At 30.0% G+C, this 27,471-nt stretch overlaps 1 protein-coding gene across 1 annotated transcript in view; it reads left to right on the top strand.

The window, feature by feature from the left end:
- LOC142320508 (uncharacterized) overlaps positions 1-27,471 on the top strand; it is a 525,465-nt gene that overhangs the window by 407,067 nt on the left and 90,927 nt on the right. The window contains exons 8-14 of the mRNA XM_075358371.1: positions 1,177-1,306; positions 3,735-3,884; positions 5,074-5,250; positions 13,284-13,448; positions 21,333-21,494; positions 23,189-23,376; positions 26,359-26,608. Coding sequence (XP_075214486.1) covers positions 1,177-1,306; positions 3,735-3,884; positions 5,074-5,250; positions 13,284-13,448; positions 21,333-21,494; positions 23,189-23,376; positions 26,359-26,608 — 1,222 coding nt within the window. The remainder of the gene's footprint in view (positions 1-1,176; positions 1,307-3,734; positions 3,885-5,073; positions 5,251-13,283; positions 13,449-21,332; positions 21,495-23,188; positions 23,377-26,358; positions 26,609-27,471) is intronic.

Genomic DNA, 27,471 nt, shown 5'->3' with positions numbered 1-27,471 from the left:
TTCGAACAATTTCAGTATAAACATTTTCATTTTTTTTTTTTAAAAGATCAAATATGTAAGTCACATCTGATTGGTTTTGACCATTACTAATTCTTTTATAAGACTCAAAAACAACTTAACATGACAGGCTATAATCCCTATAAATTTCATTCAACAATTGAAATTTTTTTTAAATTTTGTAAGATTGATATTAGTAAAAGTTTTTAACTAGGCATGATCCCATCTGTAGTTTGACATTTTCAGCAATTTATTTAATTGCTTGTAAGTTGGTTTATTGTTTGTGTTTATTATTTTTTTAAATATTTAATTCTTTTGTGTTGTAATACTGAAAATTTTGTTCCGTTAATACCTAGTTAATGTTTTGTTTCTAATAGACTTTGAAATTCTTATGTTTGTATTTTGTTTCTTTGGGCTTTATTCATTCAATTTGCTCAGAATCAAATTCTGTACTTTTTTTTAAAAACTTTTACTTGTTTATAACCCATTTAATAAAGTTATTTTACACCAGATATAAAATATTAAGTTTTTCGATCCCAATCAAAATATTGAAAACTACTAAAAATACAGTTTGAGAGCTACTTTTTTTTTCAATTTTTCAGATCAGATTTCATATAAAACTAGCAAAATTTCCCCTTAACTTGGATCCCAAGAATTATAATCTTGCTTAATTTTATCAAATTCGCAGAAATCAGGGCGAAATCTTTCTCCAGCCAATACACACTAACAGTGTTTCCAAACATACGTTTATATGAACTTTCTTCTTTATTTTCTTCAGGAGAACTGTCTTGAAAGATTGTTACGTTCTTTGTGAATCACTTGTGTGTGTATATATATATATATATATATATATATATATATATATATCTATATTTAATATATATATATATATATATATATATTAAACTGAACCATCTGATACAGTAAAAAAAATAAGAACGCTTTGAGAAACAATAGTTTTGGTTTAATGGGTAATTAAATTACCTATTTCCATTACTACTATTTTCATTATAGTAGTATACAATGCTTAATAATTGTGTTTTTTTTAAATGTATATGTGTTATTTTTTTTTTACTTGTACATTTGTACACTTACATGTTCTCCTTATTTTCAATTTACATTACAATTCACTTTGTAAATTATAACATTTTAATATAATTTATGTTTATTGTGATACAGGGAGAAATAGGAGAGCCAGGAAACTCAGGAGTACCTGGAATTCAAGGAATTGTTGGTCAACCTGGTATCTATAATCCAAATCTAGACACAGGAGGAAAGATAGGAGTAGAAGGACCTCAAGGAGAAATTGGTAATTGACTTCTTTTTTTTTTTTATTAAACATTATTAAATAATTTTAAAATAAAATGATTAAATTTAATAAAAAATTGAATAACCAGAATATTTCTAGTTTTATTAACTTACATCAACTATTTAATTTTTAACACTGATTTCTCTGATTAAGTGATACATATCTTTCAATAGACTTTTGAAGAAAACAGAAAGGAGCTCAACAATCATAGCATGGATTTGAAAATGCATCATACTATTCGAACATAGAACCTTAAAAAAAGAAGCTTGAAGCATTTTGAGATGTAATATTGAAGAACATTACTGAATATCAATATCCTTTGAATGCATAGTCTGAAGAATGAGATACCACCAACTTGCCACCATTCACCAACTTGCTAGAGCGAATGACAAAAGGAAATTGTATGAAAGTTACACCAGGTAAGGAGTTTTATTAAATATGCCAAGAAAGAAGATAATATAAGAAAATGAAGAAATTGGTGTCAGGGAGAAGAAACTACACTGCACCAACGTTTTTGGTTGAAAGGAAGAAATAGAAAAAGAAGTAGGGAAAGTAGAAGGAAGAAGTAGGGGTAGAAATTTATTAACGGTAATCGATGATAGCCAAATTATATATGGGATTACATATCCAGAAAGTAAGTTCCATTTCTATATATAATCATTGCAGCACTACCATAATGGTTCTATTAATGCATGCTGAATAGCCTGACATGTTAGGAGGAATTGTCACCATTATATTTAGTTGTTTAGTTCATACATTTCTTAGCGTGTGTTTATAATGTTTAAGAAAATTAAGACATTCACTGCATATGAAATTCGCTCTGTGATCCATTTCTTGATTCCAAGGGACACTAAACCAATTGAAATTCATTATTGGATTTCTGACATTTATAGAGAAAATGTAATGAGTGACTCCCTACTAATGAGTGATGAGTGAGTACAGAGATGGGTGCAATTATTTAATAAAAGATGTGATAAAGTGCACAAAGATGAACAGAGCCACCAACCATCTTTGATTACCTTTGATTTAGAGTACATTTTATGACAATATTAAAGTGAACAGACAATTCACCATCAAATCTCTTTCAGTGTATTTTCCAGAAATTTCATAACTTCTAAACAACAGTGTGTATGAGAAATTGAATTTCCAAGAAATGGAAATTTATTACTTCAGAGAACATAAGGCAATGACTATTTGAGCTGTATAGTCAATGAGGGATTATAGTGGTGGGTAAGCTGTGCAGTCATGGTGTCACAGGTAACACCTTATATAAAACGACAATCTCTGGTATGACAACATGCTCAGAAAGAAAAAAATTAGAGCTGATGTTTTTCATTCAAATTCACGTCCACGGTGTTTTAGGACAAAAAAAGAATTAAAATTGACAACTTCTTGTCTTGAGACTGCACAATCAATAGTAATATCTTTTGAGAACACGGAAAATATTTTGTTATGCTATCCAAAATAAGCAACATGATTTACTTACCTGGAACATTGTGTTGATTCACGACAATGCAACTTCTCCTCATGACTTTTGGCTGAGAGTGATTTGATCACCACTTGTCAGCCAACAGTTCCACAATGGCAATGGCAATGAGATGAAACAAGTCATTAACATTTGGCATGCATTTTAGGCCTCATCATTCTATGACCAATTAATACAACTTCTGGTGCCCAGTTACGATAAGTGCCTCAACAATGGCAAAAATTATGTAGAAAGATAGAGTAAGATCTGTACTTAAATAGCAATAACAATTTAATGTGAGCATATATTTATAATAGAATAGTATTTACAGTAGTGTATTTACATACGTACAGTGAGTATGTATGTATTTTGGTGTAATGTGAGTATTTACTTTAAGAGCTCTTCAGAATTTACCTTTTTGTACAACTTCTCTCTCACATAAACATATATATAAGAAGGGTCCGCATATGTATGTATATATCACCCTGTTAATCTCATTGAGAAAGTGGCAGCATCTCTGCTTTTTATTTAGAGATTCCAGGTTAAAGTACCTGTCAGGTGTGGCCTTCTTTCACATACTAAAAAATTCATTATTGTTCCCAGCAATTGTTATTGGGCATCAGCCTGTTGTTGGTATCTAAATAAATGCTTTATTCCATTCTCATTAGCAAACAGTATTCCATTAGCTGTTGGAAATGATTGCATTATTTAGTGTTACCATCAACTTATACTGAATTAATATTGAGTATAAGTTGATCCTATGAGTTTTCTCAAAGCAGTATATTCCTTTCTCTCTACAGAAGTATGTGGCTTCTTAATAACATCTGACAGTTAAGAAAAAAATGTGCTTTTGATAAGTATTATTTTTCTGAATGTAATTTAAGGATTTTAATTTTATATTTTACATTACTCAAGATTGTTATAAAAGCTGACCTAAAATTTGTGTCTGTAAATCTTTTATAGGTCCTCAAGGTTATCCAGGAGAGTCCGGTCATAAAGGAAGAAAAGGTATTGTAGGATTTATTGGACCACCTGGAGCACCAGGATTACCTGGTACACAAGGTCCTAGAGGTCCTAAAGGAATGTCCATCAAAGGAGAGCGTGGCTTAGATGGTAAAGAATTTATTAAATATAATCTACATTCATAGTATCAATTTTATATTTTCTAGTTTTTCCTTTGTAGGGATGAGTAAAGGGTTTTACTTTTTGCTCGCCTCTACACAGTAAAATTACCTGGATATTTTCACATATAACCAATAAACCTGGTTTGTAGTTTACAAGATTGTGCCACAGAATACTGTTCATCTTAACAACTCTTTTTTTCTTTTTCTGTTTTCCCTCCAGAAGCACCGTAAGTTATTACTTCACAGGCAAGGTATTATCAACCTGTCTATCTTTCAACATTCACACTCATTAAATCAGAAAGTGTCTTAGCTATCTGAGGGATATTAAAGTATATCCTAAAATTTATCTCCCTCTGAATAGAATTTTTAGATAACACAACCCTCTAATCTTCCTATTCCACTTATCAAAATTAACTGCAGTAATAAGCCCTTATTGAGAGCTTTTCAATGATATATCATAGTGGTACTTATTTTCATTGGTTCCAGAGTTATAGTAAAATAAAATTTTAATTAATGTAATATTTGGGTCTTACAAGCAGAAGGGGCATGGTACAAATCCGACCTCATCTCCTTTTTTAACTATTTTTTTTATTTTTTTTATTTAAATATATTGATTTATTAATAATTAGTAACCTCTGTTTGTAAAAAAAAAATTATGATAAATAATATTTCATTAATAAGAATAAAAAAAAAATATGAAAAAATATCAGAAGTAATTAATGAAATAAAGTTTCATGTACTTTTATTAAAAAAAAAAAGTGTATACGTAATTTAATAGGTATACAAGGAAGTCATGTGGTGTCCACATCAAATCTTTTGGTTAAAGGGATCATGAAATAACAAAATATGCAAAATCCCTGTCTTGCAAAATTTGACCTAATTAGCATGCATTCCCTTATAAACAATATACACATAATTATTTATAGCTACACAGTATAAGTTTATACCAAGGAAAATAAAATATAATACTCATTTTTTGATTTGTTTATAAATTGTTTTTTTTAAATTTAGTTTAAAATTAATATTATTATTATAAAGAAAATTATTTAAAAAAATATTTCACTTAATAATAACACTAATAATATTACAATCCAAATTTAACCTGTCCCAAGTGTTTCATATATGTTTATTGTTAATCATTATTGCATTTAAAATTGTAATTATTTTTTTTATTTAAGGTACTGCGGGTCCAAAAGGATTGCAAGGACTGCCAGGATTTGCTGGACCTCCAGGTATTTTAGGAGAAAAAGGATATCCAGGATTGACAATAAGAGGACCACCTGGACCAGATGGTAGATCAGGACAAGATGGCTATAAAGGATTACCTGGTGATAGAGGAGAACTTGGAGAAAGGGGTAATTATATATTCATAATTATATTTTTTTTTTACAGGAGAAAAGTAATTCCTACAGAAACAGTTTGTAAAAAAAATCATCATCACCTTGTTCATTCTGCTTTTTAAATTCTTCTTATTGTTTCATGTATGTTGAAGATAAGTAAATTTCTCCAGACTTAATATTAGTTTCAGTATTAATGCAGTGTGGGTGCCAGAAATTAAATAATTATATCAGTTTATTGATTCCAATAACCTTTAACTCTTCAGTGATCATATTGTAATTCAATATTTTTTTTACGCTTCATTGACTTGATTTTATATTTGTCTGGAGAAGTGAAGTACCAAGGTCATTCGGAAAGTTTCAGTCTGACAAAGAGATGATGCAATTAGAACTATGACAATTGTCAAATATGAACCTTTAGGTGGTGTGCTGTAAAGTTTCAAACCCATGTTTATTTATGACAATTAAGTAAAATGAACAAGTGTTGATATTTTTTTTAAAAATAGATGAATTTTAAGTTCAAGGTGTTATAAAGTTTTTTTTTAAACCATTTGATCACAGTGGCAGAATTACAAAATATATCACAATTCAGAATGCATTATTTACATACACCTTCATACTCATTCACAGAAGACATATTTACATACACTTTGAATGGGATGTAGAAAATTCACATGTTTCATATTTACTTTTTTGATTAATATCATTTAAAAATTCATCAGCAGAGTAATATTGTTTCTATAAAAGAAAATATTTTAATTTTATTTAAAATAAATTTGTGAGAAGATCTTTTAAACAGTTTGGTAATTTATTAAAAATGGCAACAGATGCATAACATAGGCCCTTCTCATAAGTTAAAATATTGTGCTGGGTTATATAAAAAACAGTTCTGTTGTTTGATTTGGTAGAGATGGATATTTTTTTTTTTTTTTTTTTTTTTTTTTTTTTTTTTTTTTTAGAGCCTATTCATTTTAGAAAAAATTGAAAACACATAAATATAAACAGAAGGATTAGTTAACAGTTTTTATTTTCTATTTATATTAGTCTGCACAATTCCAAAAATTGATTTGGTGGCCCATTTTTATTATCTTGAAAACTTGTATTTGAGGGAGCCCAAGAGATGATTTATTGCAACAGGAATACTTACTTGTAAACATAACAAATATTTAATAATGGTGATGGTCCTAGCAATTACCTATTTTCTGTTTATAAAACCAACCCTCTACCATATATCAGAATTCGTACAACAAATACCTAGCATAAGACTTCTTTATTCCCTTGGCACCTTCTTAGTATATACACTACTTTTCTTAAATGCTGTCAAAAATTTCTTGCACTCTGTAGGTTACTCTTCTTTCTAGCTCTCCATCATTTTTCTGTTTTTTTTTTCTAGCTCATTAAACAAAATTTAAAAAACATTTTACCATTACAAGAATTTTATTTTGCAGTTTTAGTTTTCTCCTTCTTATTTTTCACTTCTGGTTACCATTAATGGCTTGAACTTAACTTTACTTACTTTCATACCTCGTACATTAGTCCTTTCATCACAAATGTCAGACATTCTCTGAATTTCTTTTGTCATATTTGCTCAAAAGATGTATCATCATCATCATCAACCAAGTTTTCCTTCTTTCCTAGTTTTTTCCTTATTTCTTTAAAAATTTCATCCACATTATAAACAAAAGAGTGATTGTACATTTCCTGATCTCCAGCCAGTTATAACATCAAACCACGGAAAATGCTGCTTTTGTTTTTACATGGCGGTTACCCTTTTGGTGCATCACTTTGTCTATTCTTATTCCTTTACTAACATTTTTTTTTAATCCTCTTATCTTCTATAAACTTTATAGATCCCTCCATACTAAGTTTCTTGGCTTGTTATTTTGCAAAATGACAAAATCAAAGTATTCTTATTCTCTTCAAGGGATAGGTTTATAAAAACCTCTTCCCACATGAGAATATAACTACTCCAAATGTTACAAAGGCTTCTTCTTCCTCTAGGTTCATGTTCCAAAGTCATTCTTGGATTCTACTATTATCCATTCTTTGAAGGTAATCTTTTCACTTGCTGCAATAATTGCTAACTTTCTTATCAATACCAACTATGTTTAAACCATTCCAGATGTCTTTAATTTCCTCTCCTCTATTGTATAGAACAGAGGTCGGCAACCTTTTTGTCAGTAAGGGCACAAAATAAATTCAAAAGTTATTGGGGGCACATGAAACATTATTGGGGATGCCACACTATTATTACACAATAAGCAAATACATTTGCCTTTAAAATCAATAAAACAAAATTTTTCTTCCTAGTCAACATTAAAATAATAAATTCTTTTTCTTTTACAACTATTCATGAAGGGTTATTTATAAAATCCGCTTAACCAGAATGATAAAAATTTGATAGTGAAAAGCGCGACTATCTTGCGTGATATGGTTACTAATAAAATGTAAATAATAAAATATAGTCAATAATAATAATAATCAAAATACACAGGACTCAGAATACAGTAACATACTACCAATTTATCAGAAGCAAGAATTCCTACATGCTAAGTAGCAAGTATGTCAGTGTATGACCTTGATTGCTATTTGCTGACACTGAGCTTGTGTAATTATATTGCCATATAGATGTGATGCTGATACAGTTATTGGGCTTAGCAGGTATGTAATATAGTGAGGGCATATAAAAATCTCATCGAGGGTGCCATGTTGCTGACCTCTGGTGTAGACTATGATTTCTAATAAAAATTGCTTTAGCTGCTTCCAACTTTTTTTTTTTAATCTTCTTCGTAAGAGTTCATTACCATACAAAAGAATTTGTTTTATTTACTTATTTGTTAAATGCCAAAAATTTCTTTAATACAAATACAGAGAGAGAGAGAGAATACAATACGACAGATGCAATAATAATACAAAGGAAATATACTCATACTTATCCTAAATAAGGCTGAATTATTTATTTTTAAATTGTGTTATTTCTTACATAATTGTTTCCAATACTGTTAATATGTTATGCAAATTATAATTTTCCTTTTGTTGTGATAGTTTTCAAAATATTGCTCATCCTTCCAGGAGAATTGCAGCATAATATACCAGCATGCATAATGCATATATGAATATACATTATTTACATTTTTTTGACACATGCAGTACAATACAACAGATAAACAATAAACAAGTTAAAAATTTTTACACTCTGCAGTATGAAAATATGAAGTTTTGGCACAAACAATAAAATACAGTACAATGGGCATACGTTAAAAATTTACATAAATACTTTTAAATCTTTTTTTAGTTTTGAACACTATCTAAAAGGTTTACACATTTTGTTACAGTCTAAAATATGAAAATAGTTTTGAATATGAAAATATATAAATTAGTTTTGGCCTTATTTTATATGGTAACCCGTGAAACATGACAAATGGAGTGATACAGTGTACTTTATACACTGTATGGCACACATTTTCTTGCATTGATTTTGCATTTTCTGACCTTGTAATTGTTTATTTTTCCCTGTGTGGATTTCTGAAGGTAAATCTGTCACATAATGCTCCATTCCATCAAAACTAGACTCCACCTTTGACATACGAGATGGTTGTCCTCATTGAGTCACAATTCGTTGATTTGATTCGAGTACTGAAGTGGCAACTTGTCGACAAAGTACTAGGTGTTCTAATCTTCCACCATCTTGCCTATATAGCTGCCAGGAATTGTGTTTTGCAACATCAATCAGGAGTGCAATTATTGGAAAGTACCTATTCTTTCCCCTGATTGTAATGCGATACAGAGAAATGTTTTGATTAGCTCTGTCAATGCCACCCTCTGTCAATGCCGGCATATTTTTCTGGCAATGTACCAGCACCCTGATATGCTTCCAGCCACGACAAATACCCATTACTTGGACCACCACACCAGAATTTGAATCCGTATCTAATAGGCTTATGTTGGATAAATTGTTTTGAGCTGTGATGTCCATAATATGGAACCATACTCTCATCTACGGAATGTTCTTGCTTGAAAGGAGTAAAATCCAAGCACTTCTAATTTATTACTTCCAAAAGTGGCCTGACTTTGGCAAACTTGTCATTTTTTGTCAAATTAATCATTTTTGCAGACATGAAGATTTGCCATGATGAACTTGAATCTGTCTCTGGACATTGCCTCCAAAACCAGTATGTTATGAGCATCATTTGATATCTCCCAATACATGTCTTTTCTTGGCAAAAAAATATATCCACTCAGAAGTAATATTGCAATGAAACATGTCGTCTCATTTTCTGTACAGTCTCCCAGCCGGTTCCTCTTTGCAGCAGACTTGCTGGTGTACTTGACCATCATGCTGATTATATCATCATCATAGAAAAGTTGAAAATACTTTAGTGGTGCTTTTTCCTGACATTTAACTGTACAAAGCATTGGCCAGCTACTAGGATGTACTGCAAGGGGCTGTTTTATCCACTTCCCTTCATCATGAACTTTTCTTGAATTTGCACCTTCAGATGGACCAACAGTGGACTGGCACCTTCTTTTAGGGTGTTGAACAGAAAATTCAGATGTTGATGCAACTGACGTTGGAGATGTTGCTACAAGAACCGTGCAGTTAACTGACTGAGTGGCATGTTGTCGATAATCAAGGCTTCTTCATCACTGGAGTCCTCATCTGTAACGCCATCTTTAGCATTATTAGGTGGTAGCAATGAAACATCCAGACCAGTAACTGGAATTTCACTTTCATTTGATTCCAATATATCCAGAGCTCATGCAAAGTTAATGGTTTCCTAAAATAAAGATAATAATACTAAAATAATAATAATAATAATAATAATGAGAAAAAATAATAATAGTAATAGATGGCATATTAAGTGCAATCAAATGTTCAGAATAAACAATAAAATGATGTAAAAGAAACGCAATCCAGTGCTATGAAAAAAATTCTGATGTGCTCATGAGAGGAATCAAACTAAAATCTTTGTAACTGGATGTTTATTTTGGTTTACTGCTATAATGACTTGCTTTATTTTAGAAAAAAAACTGTACTAAACAATGAACAACGGTATACTCAAATTTTTTGTCATACATTTTCTTCCTGACCTGTTACAGTTCTTCTAGAAGGAAGTCTCTAAACAAATATTTACCAAATGTACTATTTCATTTTTTTTTAACAATAAAACTGTAGTATAAAAGATTCATTTTTGATTATATCTTTGTTAGATTCAGGATTAAGGATAAATAAATAAAGATATGATACCCATATACTAGAAAGTCAGGGAGGCTTGCCATCTTTTTCTTAACCTAGATTTCACACAGCTACAGAATCTATGTTCACTCACCAATGGTCACTAAAAATATATAAGAAGAAACAGCTTTTCTTATATTTTTAAATTATACACACGCCATCTGATAATGAATCAATTACAAGAAACTGCTTTTTTTTACAAATCCATGAAGTGTATCCTTCTGCAGCCTAATCTGGGATACATAAATATACTAAAGTAAATATAAATAACATAATTATATTGATAATTGGCACTGACCGGCAAAAAGGCAAAACATCCCTTGTTCGCCAGTGGGAGTGAATTGGAATTGCTATGTTGTAAAATCTCATTTAGATATCTTAGCAATCCTTTTTTCTTATTATTCTTGTAATTGTTATGAAAATAATCTGTCTTTACTTTAATCTTTTGATCTTAAGTTATAATATAATAAGTAGTTAGTCACTGAAGCTGCTTAATAGTTGAGTCACTAACTACTACCTTTGATCTTACAGGATTTTTTTAAGATTACCATAACTTTTGTTTTTAAACTGGGCATAATTAAATTATAATCTCAAGATAATTATGTAAAAGGAAAAAGGAGAATGATTTTTGCAAGTTCTCTTCAGAATCAGAAATTAGAACTTGATCATCTTTAAATAAGATAGTATTCAAGGATCTATAATTTATTTTTAATGATGGTCGATCCATAGGTCTCCATTTCCTAATAAGGTCGTCTATATGGATTATTATACAGGATTGGATATATAATATATTCTTATCTTACATCTTGATCGATGATAATTTCATGCAATAACTTTGTTCTAGTATCAATAATAATTCATATTTCCTTATATAAACTTTGAACTATTTGTATTAAAAAATAGGAAGGCCTCACTTTTCTTCCTCTTAAAAGAAAACTACTTACTCTATTGCTATTTACACTATCAAAGTCTTTTTCTAAATCTAAGAATAGGTAGGTTTCAAGATTATGCTCTTTCTGTCATTGTATTAAAACTTTCAATATAAAAACATTGCCAACTGGTAATTTGACACTTCTAAAACCAATATATTCTTGTAGCAGAATTGCATCATTTACAAGGGTCATTCAATAATTAAAGACAGAAGTTGCTTTGTAGCTAAAATGGTTTATTTAATCCATGAAACATTTTCACTTTTCAATGTAATTTTCAGCAACATTAATACACTTGTTCATCTCTAAATCAGCTTATTTATGCCTGTGGCAAAGTGTCTTTGTCTTGATGTTGAAGCCAATTTAGCACAATTTCTTTGATGTCGTATTGCCATTAAACTTCTTACCACATAGCACCTTCTTGAGTGGGCCAAACAAGTGGAAATTCAATCAGGTCTTGTCAGAACTATGTGGAGGTGAGGTATCACTTCTCGATGTAATTTGTTGTGATTTCTCAAGATATCTGAGTAGTGTGAGGCCAGGCATAATCAAGAAACAGAATGATGCCTTTAGGCTGAGATCCAGGACAATTTTTTAAACCTTGTTGGCTTCACTTTACTGATAAGCATGTCACAGTAGTATTCATTGTTTATTGTTCACTGATCTTCTGAAAATTTTACAAAAACTGGTCCTTTTGCATTCCAAAAGTTTGTCATCAAGATTTTTCCTGCTGAAGGTGGGGTTCAGAATTTTTCTTTTCAAGAAACTCAATTGCTTCCACTTCATGCTCTGCCTTTTTGATTATGGTTCATAATGGTAAATCCATGTCTCATGACAGTTTAGAATATGATGCAAAAAATAATCACCTTCATACTGAAACTGTTGTTTATAGTGTTGTCTTATTATAGTGTTCTGTCAACTTTCTTGGAAACCATCTTACGCTTGTTTTACTTACATTTATTGGTGATAATGTTTTGAACTGTACTGACACTTATTTGTAATTTTTTTGCTGTAATCTCAACTGTAAGCCATTGGTCTTATTTGATAAGAAAATTTATGTGAATTTCAAGCCTGGTGTTGAAATTTCAATCGGATGTCCAGAATGGTGCTTGCCAGTCACTGAAGTTTGACTGTCTAAATTTTCCTATCTGCTTCTTAACGTACAACTTTGTCTGTATTGTTTTAACCCGTTTTTCAGAAAGCAAAAAATGGATCACTGCACACTTTTTAACTAATACACAAACTTCAAGAAGACTCACCATCACAATCATAAAATGAGATTTGGAGGTTATAAACAAAATAATTTTACTCAAACAGCTGATCAAAAGTCATCATAGGCTTACCACCTTACTATTTTGAAAGGAGGCAAAACAGTTGGTAAGGTGAGCCTCCACAGCTAATAGTGTCTTTCATTATTTAATCACCCCTGTAAATCTTGTTAATCCCCTTGTTTAATCACCTTAAACTATAATTTAAAATGTTTGAATGTATTAGATATTAATAGACTAATGGCCCCATAGTTATAGTTCATTCTATCTCTTGTCTCAAATAATGAATTGGAAATAGCTTGGATCCATTCAGTTGGAATTTTAAAATAATTGAAACTAAGTGAAGATAATAATAAAACTTTTAAGTAGAACAACAACCATTAATTCTGAAGATGTGCCACCTGCTGACATCATATGCTGTATAGATTTTATATCTCTATTTCTTTACACTGTATTTTATTTAACTATAAGATCAAACATTTATTGGTTTATGAAAGGTTTAACTATAATGTAAAGTTTCATAGATTTGATGTACTTTACTCCCTTGCTAAAGATACTAGTTATATTTTAATTTATCATTAAAATATAAATAATTTTTTCTGTTTTGATTTTATGCAGGTCCTAAAGGACACCCTGGTACAGGATCATTAATTGTTGGTGGTCCTGGAGAACCTGGACCACCAGGACCACCTGGAGAATTGGGTACACCAGGAAGTCCAGGTACTCCTGGATGGAACGGACGTAAAGGACTTAAAGGAGATGATTGTGGAGTATGTTTTCCAGGTAATCTCTTTTTATAATAAATTTACATCTTGGTTTTATCATATTCGTAGCAGTTTTTATTCTATTTTCACCTAAAGGCCTGTCGCAATCAAGCAGTGCCGGTGACGACAGTGTGAATGTTTTAAGGAAATATTAACATATGTGTCCTTACTGTTTACAGCTGTTACAGGATTTGAAGACTACTGACTACGCTATGCATACTGGCTTCATAATCAAAATGTTGCAGCTTGAAGATGATGACTTTCTAGATTATATTTTGTTTAATGATAAGTCAGCATTTCATCTTAATGAAAAAGTTAACACACATAATGTCTGTATCTGAGAATCAGAAAATCCCTTGAACTCTTAAAATCCTAAAGGGTCTCCTAAGAAATTAAATGTTTTTAGTGCAATATCCCAACGGCAAGACTGTTCTTTTTCTCTGAAGCAAGAGTAAGGAGTTGCTTACTGAGATATGTTGTGAACACGGCTCTTTTCCTGCTGTAAGATGCATTGAGAATTTTATTTGACAAGAAGATAAGATTTACCTCTTGAACTGCTAAACTTTGTATGAGGTTGGATGAATTATGTTTTCCCCTGTTGCTGGATCAGTCATCATGGACCTGATGACAGAGCTTGTTTGCAGTGCACCTGATCTGACCTATATGATTTTATCCTTTGGTGATTTATAAAGGATCTTATGCATGTAACTTTGCTACCTACTGACCCACTTGATTTGAGACTCAATATTGAAGCAGCTATCACTTCCATTACTGCAGACATACTGGTTAAAGTATGGGATGAACTCTCTATTGATTGGATATGTGCCGCATGATGAAAGGTGCTCACACTAAACACTTCAGGCAAAAACTGCAAGAGATACTCTCATTTTATTTGTGATTCACTGTGATAAGTTAAAGTTAAGAGTTATATAGTTCTAAAATTCAATATTACTTTTTGTACACCTGTAATTCTTTGGCCTCTAGTTTGTTTTTGACCTAATATTTTCATCAAAATTGATGGTGGATACATCTAATGATAAATGATGGAAAAACTGAAGGAAAATTTCATTTATTGTATCAAAAACTACAAAAGTATTCTGAAACGTTTTAAGTAAATATCTTGAAGAAACAAACACGTGTATGAGAGGCAGTATTAAAGCAGTAAAAAGACTTTTAGCAACTTTTAAGGTAGCTTTATCAGCACTACTTACTTTAAAATCCAATATAATTAATTATTTGTAACAGCTTTTATTTAATAATCAAAAAGGTAAATAACTTCTTCATAATATGAATTTAAGGACACAAGTGTTTGTTGAATGAAGAAAATCTTCAGGACTAGACTGTAATGAGATTATAATTTGAAGATACTTTAAAGAGATTGGAGTTTATACAGTAGTGGAACAGATTGAATTATTTATTATTACATTATCCAAATTAAGTCTGCAGTTACAGATTTTACTGGGAATAAAATGTGAAGATTTTATTCTCTAATAATGGAATAAGTTGTAGATTTAGTTGTTTTTTTTTTTTAGGTAGGAGTGAAAAAGGAACTTTTTATCAAGGTCTTTTTTTAGAATCCTGTTTGGTAATTTCTGGTAATCCTGTTTGGTCCTGACTGGTAATCTAGATTTTTAAAACACATTAGAAATTATAAAAATGGTAATTTGGGTTTATCTAATGTTGCTGACCACCATATTAATAGCAAACATACTATCTGATACTCTGACAAATTTGGAAATAGTGGAAATCAAGAAATTTAATTTAAATAATAATAGTAAAAGTTTGGACATTTTGGAGAGATTTTATATTTATAAATACAAAAAATTTCCAACTTGATCAACTTTCAGACAGAATATGAAGATGACACTCTTATAAAAGTGGCAACAGATGGCAGCACATTTTTAGGTAAAAATAGATATAATTATAATGTATAAATAATCTAATTCAAATCCACTCAGTAATGTAACACGGCTGGCCATGTTACATAGTATAAAAATATTTTTATCTATTTATTTTATTTTAAATTAAAAAAAAAAAATAATTATGATATATTTATATACAGAATGATTCAAAGAAACGGGAAATTAAAAAAATTAAATAACGTTAATGAAAAAATTTTTTTAGAAAATGAATTTTATTTCATGTAATTGTACAAATGTTGCCATTTTAGGATACATACAGTTTAGTTTATTTTTTAAAGATGACATCTTGCAGGTGACCTCCTCTTCTACGTAAACACTCACGAAGTCTCTTCGTTAAATTGTTCATGGTTTGACGTAACATCTTAACTGGAATTTCCGCAATTGCTTCACGGATCTTTGCCTTCAGTTCTTCTGTTGTAGCAGGTCTACTGTGGAACACTTTGCTTTTAAGGTGACCCCACAAAAAGTAATCGCAAGCTGAGATATCAGGCGATCTGGGAGGCCATCTAATGTCACCATTTCGTGAAATGACACGTTGTCCAAACAATCGGCGTACAGCTGCCATCGATATGCTTGCAGTATGTGATGTTGCTCCATCTTGTTGAAACCAAGCTGTGTTAAGAATTGGTGGAAATCTCTTTTGTTGTTCCACAACAAAGGTTTCAAGCATGGCTACGTAACGAGTTGACGTCACTGTAATCGCAAGACTGTTGTCATCCTCAAAAAAATAAGGGCCTATAACACCGTAAGATGACATAGCACACCACACGGTCACTTTCTGGCTGTGCAACGATCTGGTGTAGCTGCGTAGGATTTTTTTCTTGTGCCCAGGATCTGAAATTTTGCTTGTTAACAAATCCACTGAGGTGGAAATGCGCTTTGTCTGACATCCATAGTTCGTGAACAAACTCTTCGTTATCATTTATCTTCTGAAGCATTACATTACAGAATTGTGCTCGCACAACTGCATTGTTCGGTTTCAGTTCCTGGACGATCTGCAACTTGTATGGATGGAATTGCAAGTCCTTCACTAACATTCTTTGAACACTTGAACTATGCAATTGTAAAGATGCTGAGAGACGACAGATTAACCGATGTGGACTTCGTGTGACAGCATCTTGTAAAGCTTGAACATTCTGTGGTGTAAGGACGGTTCGCTCACGGCCTGGAGGTTTCTTTATCATTGCCGAACCGGTTTCCTCAAAATTAGATATCCATGTTTTAATTGCACGTGCTGATGGAACACGGTCGTGCCATCCCAGATTAAAATGAAATTCTCTACATGCTCCCTCCACACTGTCATTGTTTTTGTAAAACGCTTTGATAGCAAATGCACGTTGCTCACCACTCCAAGGATCCATGACAACTAAATGGCAGGTTAGGTTTGAGAGGCTGGCGCCACTTATCAAGTGGTACCAATCGCCCACGGCTACCAACACAACTTTCAAAAATTTCCCGTTTCTTTGAATCAGCCTGTATATGTAGTTATTACATTAATTGACTATATGTTTTTATATATATATATTTTAATTTTTTAAAAAAAATTATGTTTTATATGTAATTTTATATAAATTATATCTTTTATATTTAACTGATGATGCGGGATTTGCGAAAGTGTTTTTGGAATAAAAAATTAAGTTAGTGTCATTTCATTTACTTTGTAATTCTGAACTTGGGTTGTTCAAGTTAGTTTTTTAATATAAAAAAAAAATTAAATTTATATACATATATATGTATATACAAACCACCAAACACAGTAAGTTAAACTTACCTTATTAATTTTCAATTATTATTTTTTGCAGTATCCCACATCTTCAGTTGACATTTATTTCTATTTTTATAACATTATAAATGACTATTTTTAATAATTTGTCATCTTGTTTCGGAAACAGTAATATGTTTACATTGTTGTAGTTTAAATAACAATTTAAAAATTTATGTGCATGTGTTGTCCAGTACTGGAATGATCTAATCTTTAAAATGTATTCTTTTCCTTTAATTCTGTTGCCATTGTTGCCAACTGTTAGAGCATAATTTCATTATATTGTTAATTAAATCATCATCCTTAAACGTGATCTGGTAGTTCATCATTTTATATTTTTGCTTGTTTATAAATGAAATATTTTGAGTATATTCATTTTTTTATCATTATCACAAAATCTTTGTTTTTACATTCTTAATATTATGTTTACATTCTATTTTATTTAATAACCAAGGTCAGCTACATTAGATACGTTTTTGATTTTTTTTTTTTTTTTATGTTGTGCAATTTACTGTAAATCATTTTATAAATGATCTATTGGTTTTGCCTATATAAATATTCTTACAATCGTTCCATTTAATTTTATATATTATTCTTAATTCCTTTTTATTATTGTTACTTTTAAAATATTCTATAACGTGATTATTTCTGAATATATGCTTTCTTATATTTATTTTTATCATATACATAAATAATTTTTTTATTATTTTATTTATGTAATTGTATTTTAGGTATAAACTACTAATAACCCTTTATCCTATATTTATGAAATCAAGCAGTGCCATTGGGTGTCCAATTTTTTGATCACTTACTTGATCAAAAAATTAGAGCCCTGTCATTAAAAAAAAGCCCTGTCAATTATTAATTTAATGTACGGTTGATTACCGTATGTATATGGTAAAATTGCTTATATCAAAAAAATTAAATTTTTTACAAAAACCTTCATTTAATAAAAAAAATAGGCCTTACATGTCAATTTCAATCATTTTTTTCACTGTGATATTTTTTGAAACAATCTTCTGAGTGTAAGCCTGGGTTTCTGGAATGTTATGAGTATGGGGTTGAACTATTTCACCATCACTACCTTCACTTTCACTATAATTGTTCAAAATAGCATTTTCTTGATCATGTTCTTCAAAATTATAATCAGGATCTTCATCACTACTATCATAAACTCTTTTCAATATGATAATCAATTAAAAAACTACTAGAATGACTTGTAGTTGCTATATTGACTTACGGAATGCACAACCTCACTTTGAGAACATAATTAAGCATAAAACAATCTATTTTCAATTATGTCAATATTGAATATCAATATTTCATGGGTTTGTGATCTTATGAACAGATGTCAGTTTGTTTTTGAATCTCTGTGCATAGCCATGGTTAGTTTAAAAATGTCAGACCATACTCAACAAAGGAGTGCTATTTGTAAATTTCATTGCCAAGTTATACTTGGCAAGGCAGCGGTACAAGTAAATTATGATGTCAAATTATATTTTACAAAAGAGTGCAAAGGGTCAATCTTTGTGTTTTTTTTTTAATTTTGGTGTAATTCTCTTGGTAATTTTTATTTTGCACTTTATAATTTTTTTCTATAATTTCACCATCGAAACCAGTAAATACTGATATTTTTTTTATTTTGAATATTTATTTTTGAGCGATTTTTTTTTTTTTTAAATAATAAATTGCTCTAAATATCATGTTTTTAATTATATTAATTTTTATGATGATGGATAGTTAGAATTTAAATGTATTGTAATATTATTTTTGCAGTACTTCTATAAACTGATGTTTCTATTTCATTTTTTTTGTTTACTTTAATTTCAGTATCTAAAAAATATATTTATCTGTTTCTTATGCAAATTTTAGGTACTTATTATAAATGTTGTTTACTTAAAATGATCAAATATTCATTATTTTTAGATGGGTTATATATGACCAAAATGTTATACACATATCTTGTACACAATACTATTTGGTGTGTATTTAATATGTCATGAATTATTTCATTTTCAAAATCTTATATTATCAACCACATAACAGCAGGTATAACTGTTCTCATCGGTAAGGCTTCTGTTTGTGAATTAACAATTATTCTCATATTCAAAGTTATCTTAAAGACAATTTTTTATAATAGTGATTAATGCATTGGTGTATTCTGGGGTTTCATTTAACCTGTTTTTTGTTATTTCTATTATCTTGTCAACCGGTATATTATGGTACATGTTACAGGTATCATAACTTACCATTTTTATGTTGTAATTAACTTTAATAATATTTAATTTATTTATGACTTTGTAAACATTTTTTATGTTATATTTATTAGGTTACATTCATTTTTATTCCAAGTATTTTGTGCTATGAAATATGCAGATGCTGTTTTAGAACTTATTGCTAAAGGTCTTACAGGGTAATTGTGGAAGTACAATGAGTTTTGAGGGTGAATATATGTAGAGATATTATCTTGAATGATAATTTAATTTGTTATAATTAGATATCAGTTTAAATTTACATATTAAATCTTTTACAATTATTAAATACCTGTATGTTGTGTCCTTTATTTTTTTTAAATTATTTCCCTCAATGCAATTATTCATAGGTTCTTTGTATTTGTCTTTCTCTATAATCAGTGTGTAAGTCTTATCGGTTTTAATTATTTTAAATTATTATCATGAGGTTTCTTCTTTAGTCTGTTAACCTCATATTTTGTAATCACTTGTTTAGTATTTATGTTCTGTTTTTTTATATTATGGCTAATTACATTTCTTATTTGATTCTTAACCGACTTATTCATTCCATCAATATTACAGTTAGTATCAAATGTAATGTTCTTGATTATATTATACTTATTAACATCGGTTAAATTAAATTTGAAAAGCTTTTGTAATTATTATTTTTTCTTTATTATCAAAAAATAGTAAGTTAATTAAATTTTTAAAATTAATTGATTCTATTTCATGTTTTTGATAATTATTTTAGTGATTATTGTTATGAGATTTGTTAAAGTCCTTGTGATATAAATTTTGTTTTCCATTTTATTATTGTGATTTAGTATTGTATTTAATCAATGTATTTATATATAAATGATTCCTCATTTCATTTATTTTATTAAAATTTTTTTTTTCGATTATCAATTAAATCTCTTATATGCATGTAAACTGTAAATCCAAAATCTTTAAGGTTCTAAATGTACTCTTTAAGTCAATATAAACTTAATATGAACATTAAAATTAAATTATTTGTGTAATGTGTCTACAATTAAATAACAATTGTTTTACTGAAATTAATCTTTTTAAGATTCATATTATTCCTTTGTACTGTTATACTTAAATTCTATTAAATAAACCACCTAGTACAGAATATTGAGATCAGATATATCTTAAATTACTTTTTCATGAAAGTACTTTCATAGGATCCTGCATCCTCAGTCATGATTGAAATAATTTCATTATTGCATAATAAAAATCTAAAAATAAAATTATTAAAATAATAAAAATTGCATATTAATTTAAAAGAGTGCTGCTATCTGTTTCATTTTTATGAGATCGTCTCCCTCAAACATTGTCTGATGGTTTATCAAATTGAAATTTTGTTTGTACTTATATATGTAAAATATTCTTCTAATATATTTAATTTTCTGTCATCTTTATTAATTTCTAATATTTCTAAGTTTGTGTTATATCAGAAATAGAATGTTTATTGTTTAATAAATGATCTGCCATATTATATTTTGTAATTTCTATAATGTTCAAGAAATCTATTTCTAAAGTATCTATTTATTTTTCCCATATAAATGGCATCACAATGCCAAATACATTTAATTTTATAAATTGTTTATTTTTTATTGTTATTTTTTTAAATATTTTATTATGCGTTTGTTTGGTTAGTTTACTGGTTTAAATATTTCTTTATTGTAAGTTTTAGTAATGTTTGTAATGATATTGAAAATCTAACAACCACAAATAAAATATTTAAAACACAGAAATAATAAATAACCAATATGACTGCCAATTTTTTCATTTTTTCTTATATTTAGGAACAACTAAGTTACTATTTTTTTTTATTCATAAATATTTTTTTGCTTGATTATTATTAAACTTTAATATACACTCATGTAAGATTTTTCTCTTTACTTCAGTAATATTCAAATATTATAATCATATTTTATGATATTACACTTTTATAAAATAATTAATAAATACTGTTATGATTTTAGGCCAGAAAGGAGCTAAAGGAGAAAGAGGAGATGGAGGTAGAAATGGTATACCAGGATCACCTGGTTTTCCAGGACATTCTGGACCTCGTGGTTTTAAAGGAACTAAAGGTTTGACTGGACCTCCTGGTCAGAAGGGAGTTGACGGAATGCCTGGACATCCTGGTATGATTTATTATTTCTTAAAATTTAACTGACATTTATTCAATACACAGGTATTAAAAGCTGCTATTTATCTGATATTTGCATTTATTTAATAATGATATTGCTTGCAATGACAGAGGAAATTTATCTACTCTCCTAAAACATATACTAGGAAGCACGTCCACACATCCACTTTGTTATACAATAACAAATGTTACTGTAGTGGGTTTACTCCATAGATATGATCTATCTAAATGTTTATGTGCAAATAAAGATATTACTTGGATAAAGAATAAACTATTAAGTATATTTACACTTTAAAATTTGTATGTAGCAGTAATTTTGACATGATTAGTATTTGAATGGTAGATGTAAGCTTTTGCTAAGTTTAAATTGAAAGTCTATAATGTTTAAACATTTTATTATAAATCTTCAGAATTTGGGAAACAAGTTGGGTTTATGTATAACAGCTTAAACAATAATGTCAAATCAGAATAATAATAATTAAATTAGAATATGATATTCAGAATTTAATAAATAAAATGAAAGTAGTTTTTAGTTTTGAAGACATTTTAGTTGATACTTTAATTCGGATATGTATATGTTAGTCTACCACTGGCTGCTTAAGGAGGAATTAAGAGTATTTATTTCCTACTGCCAAATTTTTACTAAAAATAATTTTACTGAATTAAGGGCGTACTACAAAGGTGTGTTCTACACGTACTAGAAGTGTTATCAATTTCAAAAATAAATAATACAATATATAATTCACAAATAAAAATACTGAAGTGACTTCTGGCTCCATCTCTATTGAAAAAGAAATTTTCTTTGTTCTCAACGTTTATTGTACTAACCTCCAGTAAATGATGCAGAATCATTTTAAAATAATTTGGATTATATTCTTTTTTAAGTTAAGCTTAATAAAATTGTGGTTTTAAGAGATGTAAATAAAGATAGTTGCAGCCAATAAAAGTGGCTTACCATTTATATGATAATACCAGGTGGCTTACCAGTATAGCAAGTGGTAATTCCACTACTTAGTGGCTTACTGTGGTAAGTTTCCTGATTTACCACGGTAGGCTTAAATATTAATGAGTAGGCTGAAGGATAAAATAGTCTCCCCAATATACAAAACTTCACTTATAAATATATGTTCATAACCTCAGAGTGGCCACAAAGTCCCTCTTATTGTTACAACATACAGGATGGCAGTGGCTGCTCTAGCATAGAACACATGGGTGGGCAGGTTATAAAATGGGTGGGCCTAACCTTGATTTTGCTGATATAAATTTGAAGTTTAAAATGTAGTTTCATAAATGGCAGAGAGCCAAATTTTGACTATAATTCTGATAGAGTTTATATGTTTGTGTTGTGTGAATATAGTTACTATACATATTTATAAATACATATGTGTGTATATTTTATTTGTACAAAATGACAATATATTAAATGTACAGCATTTAAATCATTGCTGACAAACAGAAATGATAATTGATTTACAAAACTGAATGGCTGAAATATCAGCCATGATGTGAAGCAGCAAATTATTGTAGTAACCAAATTTATCATGAAATGTTGTATTAAGACGATACTTTTATTCAGTAGTAAAACATATTTTGTTAATAAATAACAAATAATAATTTTTTAAATATGTATTTATTATAAATAAAGTGTTAGTAATGTTCATGGACATATTTTTACTTCTGTATGTATAGGTATACAAGGTCAACAAGGGCCAAAGGGTGATAAGGGTCAAGTTATATTTCCAGCTTTAAATCAGATGCTTGCAGATAGAGGAGATATTGGACCTAAAGGTTTTCCTGGACCAGAAGGTCCCATGGGACTTGTAGGGCCTCCTGGACCCGATGGTCTACCAGGACGACCTGGATATGATGGAAATCCCGTAAGAGCTTAGTTTTTATAGAATTTAACTTATTTTTTAATGATAATTCAGAGCAGATTTATTTAATTTTTTTTTAGGAGCATCAGCTGCTGCGGTTTGATGATTTCATTAGCCCCTTTCCATATCAAAAAAAAGAAAAAAGAAAATATTTATTTCCCGCCTTGTTAAAAAAAAAACAAAAAAAAAAAAAAAACACCAGTGATGTAGTCAAAGACTAGTCTTGTCAAAACAGATCATCTAATAAAAAAACTTATCAAAGATTTTGGAAACCCATGAAACAATAGATTACAAGGCTGTATAGGGCCGTTGCCACTTAAAACTAACACATTAAAAATATTTAAAACTTTTAATTATTTCTATCAAGATGTTGTCAAAAAACTATCAAAATCAGTTAATATAAAATGTATATCAAGCACCAATTAATTTATAAACACATATGAAACAGCTTTACTTAAATTTTACCTTAGGCCACTTTTGACCCTTAGGACTTCCTTTCTTCATAAGTAATTGGTATGTGCCCAAATCAGCATTGTCATGACCTACCCGAACTGCTTGAGAGAATATAGTTACTAGATTGTCAGCCATAAGAAATGTGGCTAGAGGAAAAAATACAATTATGGATTGCTGGAGTTTTTATTTTCCAGATGACATAATTGAAGATATTTTTTGCTGCACTAACCAGTAATTGTTGCTAATGAGCCACTCATATATATGTGGCATCAGGGATGTATTGCAAACCGATAAACCTGAATTCAAGACTTTCTTGGGTGTACTTTATTTAGCTGATGTTAAAAAGTTAGTCATCTAAATATTGATGAGTTATGGATCAACGATGGCACATTCCAAAATTTTTTTCGGCTGTTCTGTCAAAGAGACGAGGCGATTTCAAACATTGGTTCAAGCTATATGGTTTGATGAAAAAATACCAGAGCTGCTAGGAAAAGTTATTGATAACTTAGCCTCAATTAGGTAACTTTTTGAACAGTTTGTTCAAAAATGTAAAGAAGGTTATTTAATAAGTGAATATGCCACTATTGATGGAATGCTGGACGTAATGCTTTAGCTGGGATGTAAACCTGAAATTTACATCCCAAATAAACCAGCAAAGTATGGGATAAAAGTGTATGCAATTGTAGATGCCCATACTTTTTACACAAGTAAACTGGAAGTAGATGCTGGACAACAGCCTCAAGAACCACATTTTATTCAAAATGATGCCAGCAGTGTAATAAAACATGTTATTGAACCCATACACAATACAGAGCGTAATGTAGCTGTGTACGGCTATTTTACTAATGTCCCTCTTGATAATGATTTATTTCTAAATCATAGACTAACTATTGTACGTACAATTTGCAAGAACAAATCTCAAATCCTGATTGAACTCACTGCTATTAGGGGTCGTCTTCTGAAATTCTCTATGCTTGCATTTGGAAAACGCCCCAATAATTGCCTATTGACTTCATACGTTCCCAAGAAAAGCAAAAACATTCTCCTTCTTTTAACAATGCATAACAATGATGCCATTGATGTAACTTCAGGAGACTTGAAACCAGAAGTTATAAAATTTTATAAGGCCACAAAAGGGGGTGTGGATGTTGTGAATCACTTGAAAAATGAGTTTGATGTTTCTGAAATCAGTAACTGACGGCCTCTAACTTTGTTCTTCTTCCTATTGAACTTTGGTGCTATAAACTCTCAGATAGTGTTTAGATCAAACACACAACAAGCCATATCAGAGTTACCTCAACCAGCTGGTAAAATCCTTGGTGAAGCCACACCTTGTGAGAAGGGCAGCCATCCTATACCCTCATGTGAGCCTCAAGCAAAAAATAAATCCGGTAGCATAACTTCCCTCACCACCACCACCATCAAGCTCTTGGTGACTAGATGGGAGGCCATGCTGTGTCTACAGCCCTGTGCACAAAAACCGATTAATGCAGATCAATGTGGTAGCTGTTCATCCCCTATATGTAAAGAGCACACAGTAAAGATTGTTCTGACTTGTTCCCAGTGTAATGTCTTCGTAGAAAATGAAAGAAATAAAAATGTAACATTCAAAATAAATTCGTAATATGTTGCAATATTGTTTCAGTCAGTGAACTAAATATTTAAATATACAATAATTATGTATTTTATTATACAATTTAGTTTTATATAGTTGTGGTTTTAGTTTTCAGATGCCCTAAAATGTTAGTAAGAATTTTGTTCTCATGATTGTCAGAACACATTTATGTTATTTTGAAATGTTGTTTAAAGTTTCAAATTTAATAAATTTTTTATTATACTATTTCATTTACATTTATAAATGTAAGTGCTGTAAGATTTACGCAATTTATCATTTTTTAGATCAGTAATAAATTTGTTGCCATTATAAATTGTGTAGAAAAAATCAAATTTTATTTGGTATACACCAATGTTGGTTATGTGTGAGTAACTATATGATTTTCAGACACACGAGTGATCCTGGATTAAAAATGAAATTTTGCCAATAAATGGTGTTGTATTTACTATAATTACATATTAAAACATACTTACATAAATTATATTTTGTATTTTTTGTTTCATTTTTAAAATCATCAAGTTGACTCACTCAGTGTAAGAGGATAATTTGTGGCAATTTTTAGAGCATATAAAAGACCTTATTTAATTAAAGAATTATCAACTGATATGAAAAAAGCATTAAACAAAATAGTGTGAGTGATCACACTATTTTGTCATAGATTATCACTGAGCGATAATATTGTATAAGCTCAACTTTAAGTAAAAGTCCTCTTAAAGTAGTGGTTTTTGTATACCCATTGAACATGAAATGATATGGAGTTTCTAAGAGAGGTTTATAGACAGAGTTAACCCTTCTAAGTTATGATGAACTTAAGAAAAAAGTTGATGATGAGTTTTTTAAAAATATTTATAACTGGTAGTATTTAAAAAAAAATATGAGGTGTTTTTGTTAATTTCACTTCCAATTTGTCATATCAGGGTGCTGATGGAGAACAAGGCATTCCAGGAATAGATGGAATTCCAGGATATCCAGGTAAAAGAGGGGAAAAAGGTGATGATGCAAGGATTTCAAAAGAATACCTAACAGGAGATGCAGGTTATGCAGGTTACTTTGGTAGAGAAGGAGTGAGGGGCAATAAAGGTTCAAAAGGAGAAGTTGGAGATTCTAGTAGTCTACATGCTGAAAACAGAGGTGACAAAGGTGTTAAAGGACCTATAGGAGAACCAGGTAATTAAATTAAATCTTTACAATTATTTTCTATTCAGTAACTACTCACATAATACTCTCTATTTTTCTGTTTAGCCTGTGGAACCACCACTTCAGAGAATAAATGAGGATGAAGTGTTTGAATGTAAATGAAGTGTAGTCTTGTACAGTCTCAGGTCGACTGGAATGTGTAGTTAATTGAAACCCAATCACCAAAGTACACCAGTATCCATAATCTTGTATTCTAATCCATATAAAAGTAACTGCCTTTGCTAGGATTTGAACCTTAGAACTCTTGACTTCTTAATCAGCTGATTTGTGATTATGATTAACCACTAGACTAGCTCGATGGGCTTACTCACATAATTCTGGGAGAGTGTAGTCCCACTTAAATCTTAAAATTTGTATTCATATGTTCCTCTTAGCATTCCAAAGAGATATATACCTCTATAGGACAGCTTATTTTTTTTTTTTAACATCACTTCAAAAGTATATACGAGGTGTGTGAGAAAAGTAATGAGATTGGTTACACTATGAGTGATCTGGCAACTCTGTGTCTACCGGTCTGTGCTAAACTGGTTTGTTCATTCCTTCTACATGCTTAGTATGAGTTTCAACTCTGTTCAGCCAACACCTTATTTTTTACAGCGCCATCAGTGAAGTTGTGTTTTTGTTGTGTGTTACGAAAATGGAGCATCGGAATTTAGAGCAACGTTGTGCAATCAAGTTTTGTATTAATCTTGGGGAATCCGCGAGTGTGACTTTTGAAAAGTTGAAACAGGCCTATGGGGAACATTGCTTATCAAGAGTACAAGTTTTCCGCTGGCACAAATTATTTTTGGAAGGCCGAGAACCTCACTCAGGGAGACCTTCAACTTCAAAAT

The sequence above is a fragment of the Lycorma delicatula genome, chromosome 2, assembly GCF_047948215.1.
Source record: "Lycorma delicatula isolate Av1 chromosome 2, ASM4794821v1, whole genome shotgun sequence".
Classification (NCBI taxonomy): domain Eukaryota; kingdom Metazoa; phylum Arthropoda; class Insecta; order Hemiptera; family Fulgoridae; genus Lycorma; species Lycorma delicatula.
Note: the sequence above shows the minus strand (reverse complement) of the source record. Positions and strands in the feature narration are given on the sequence as shown.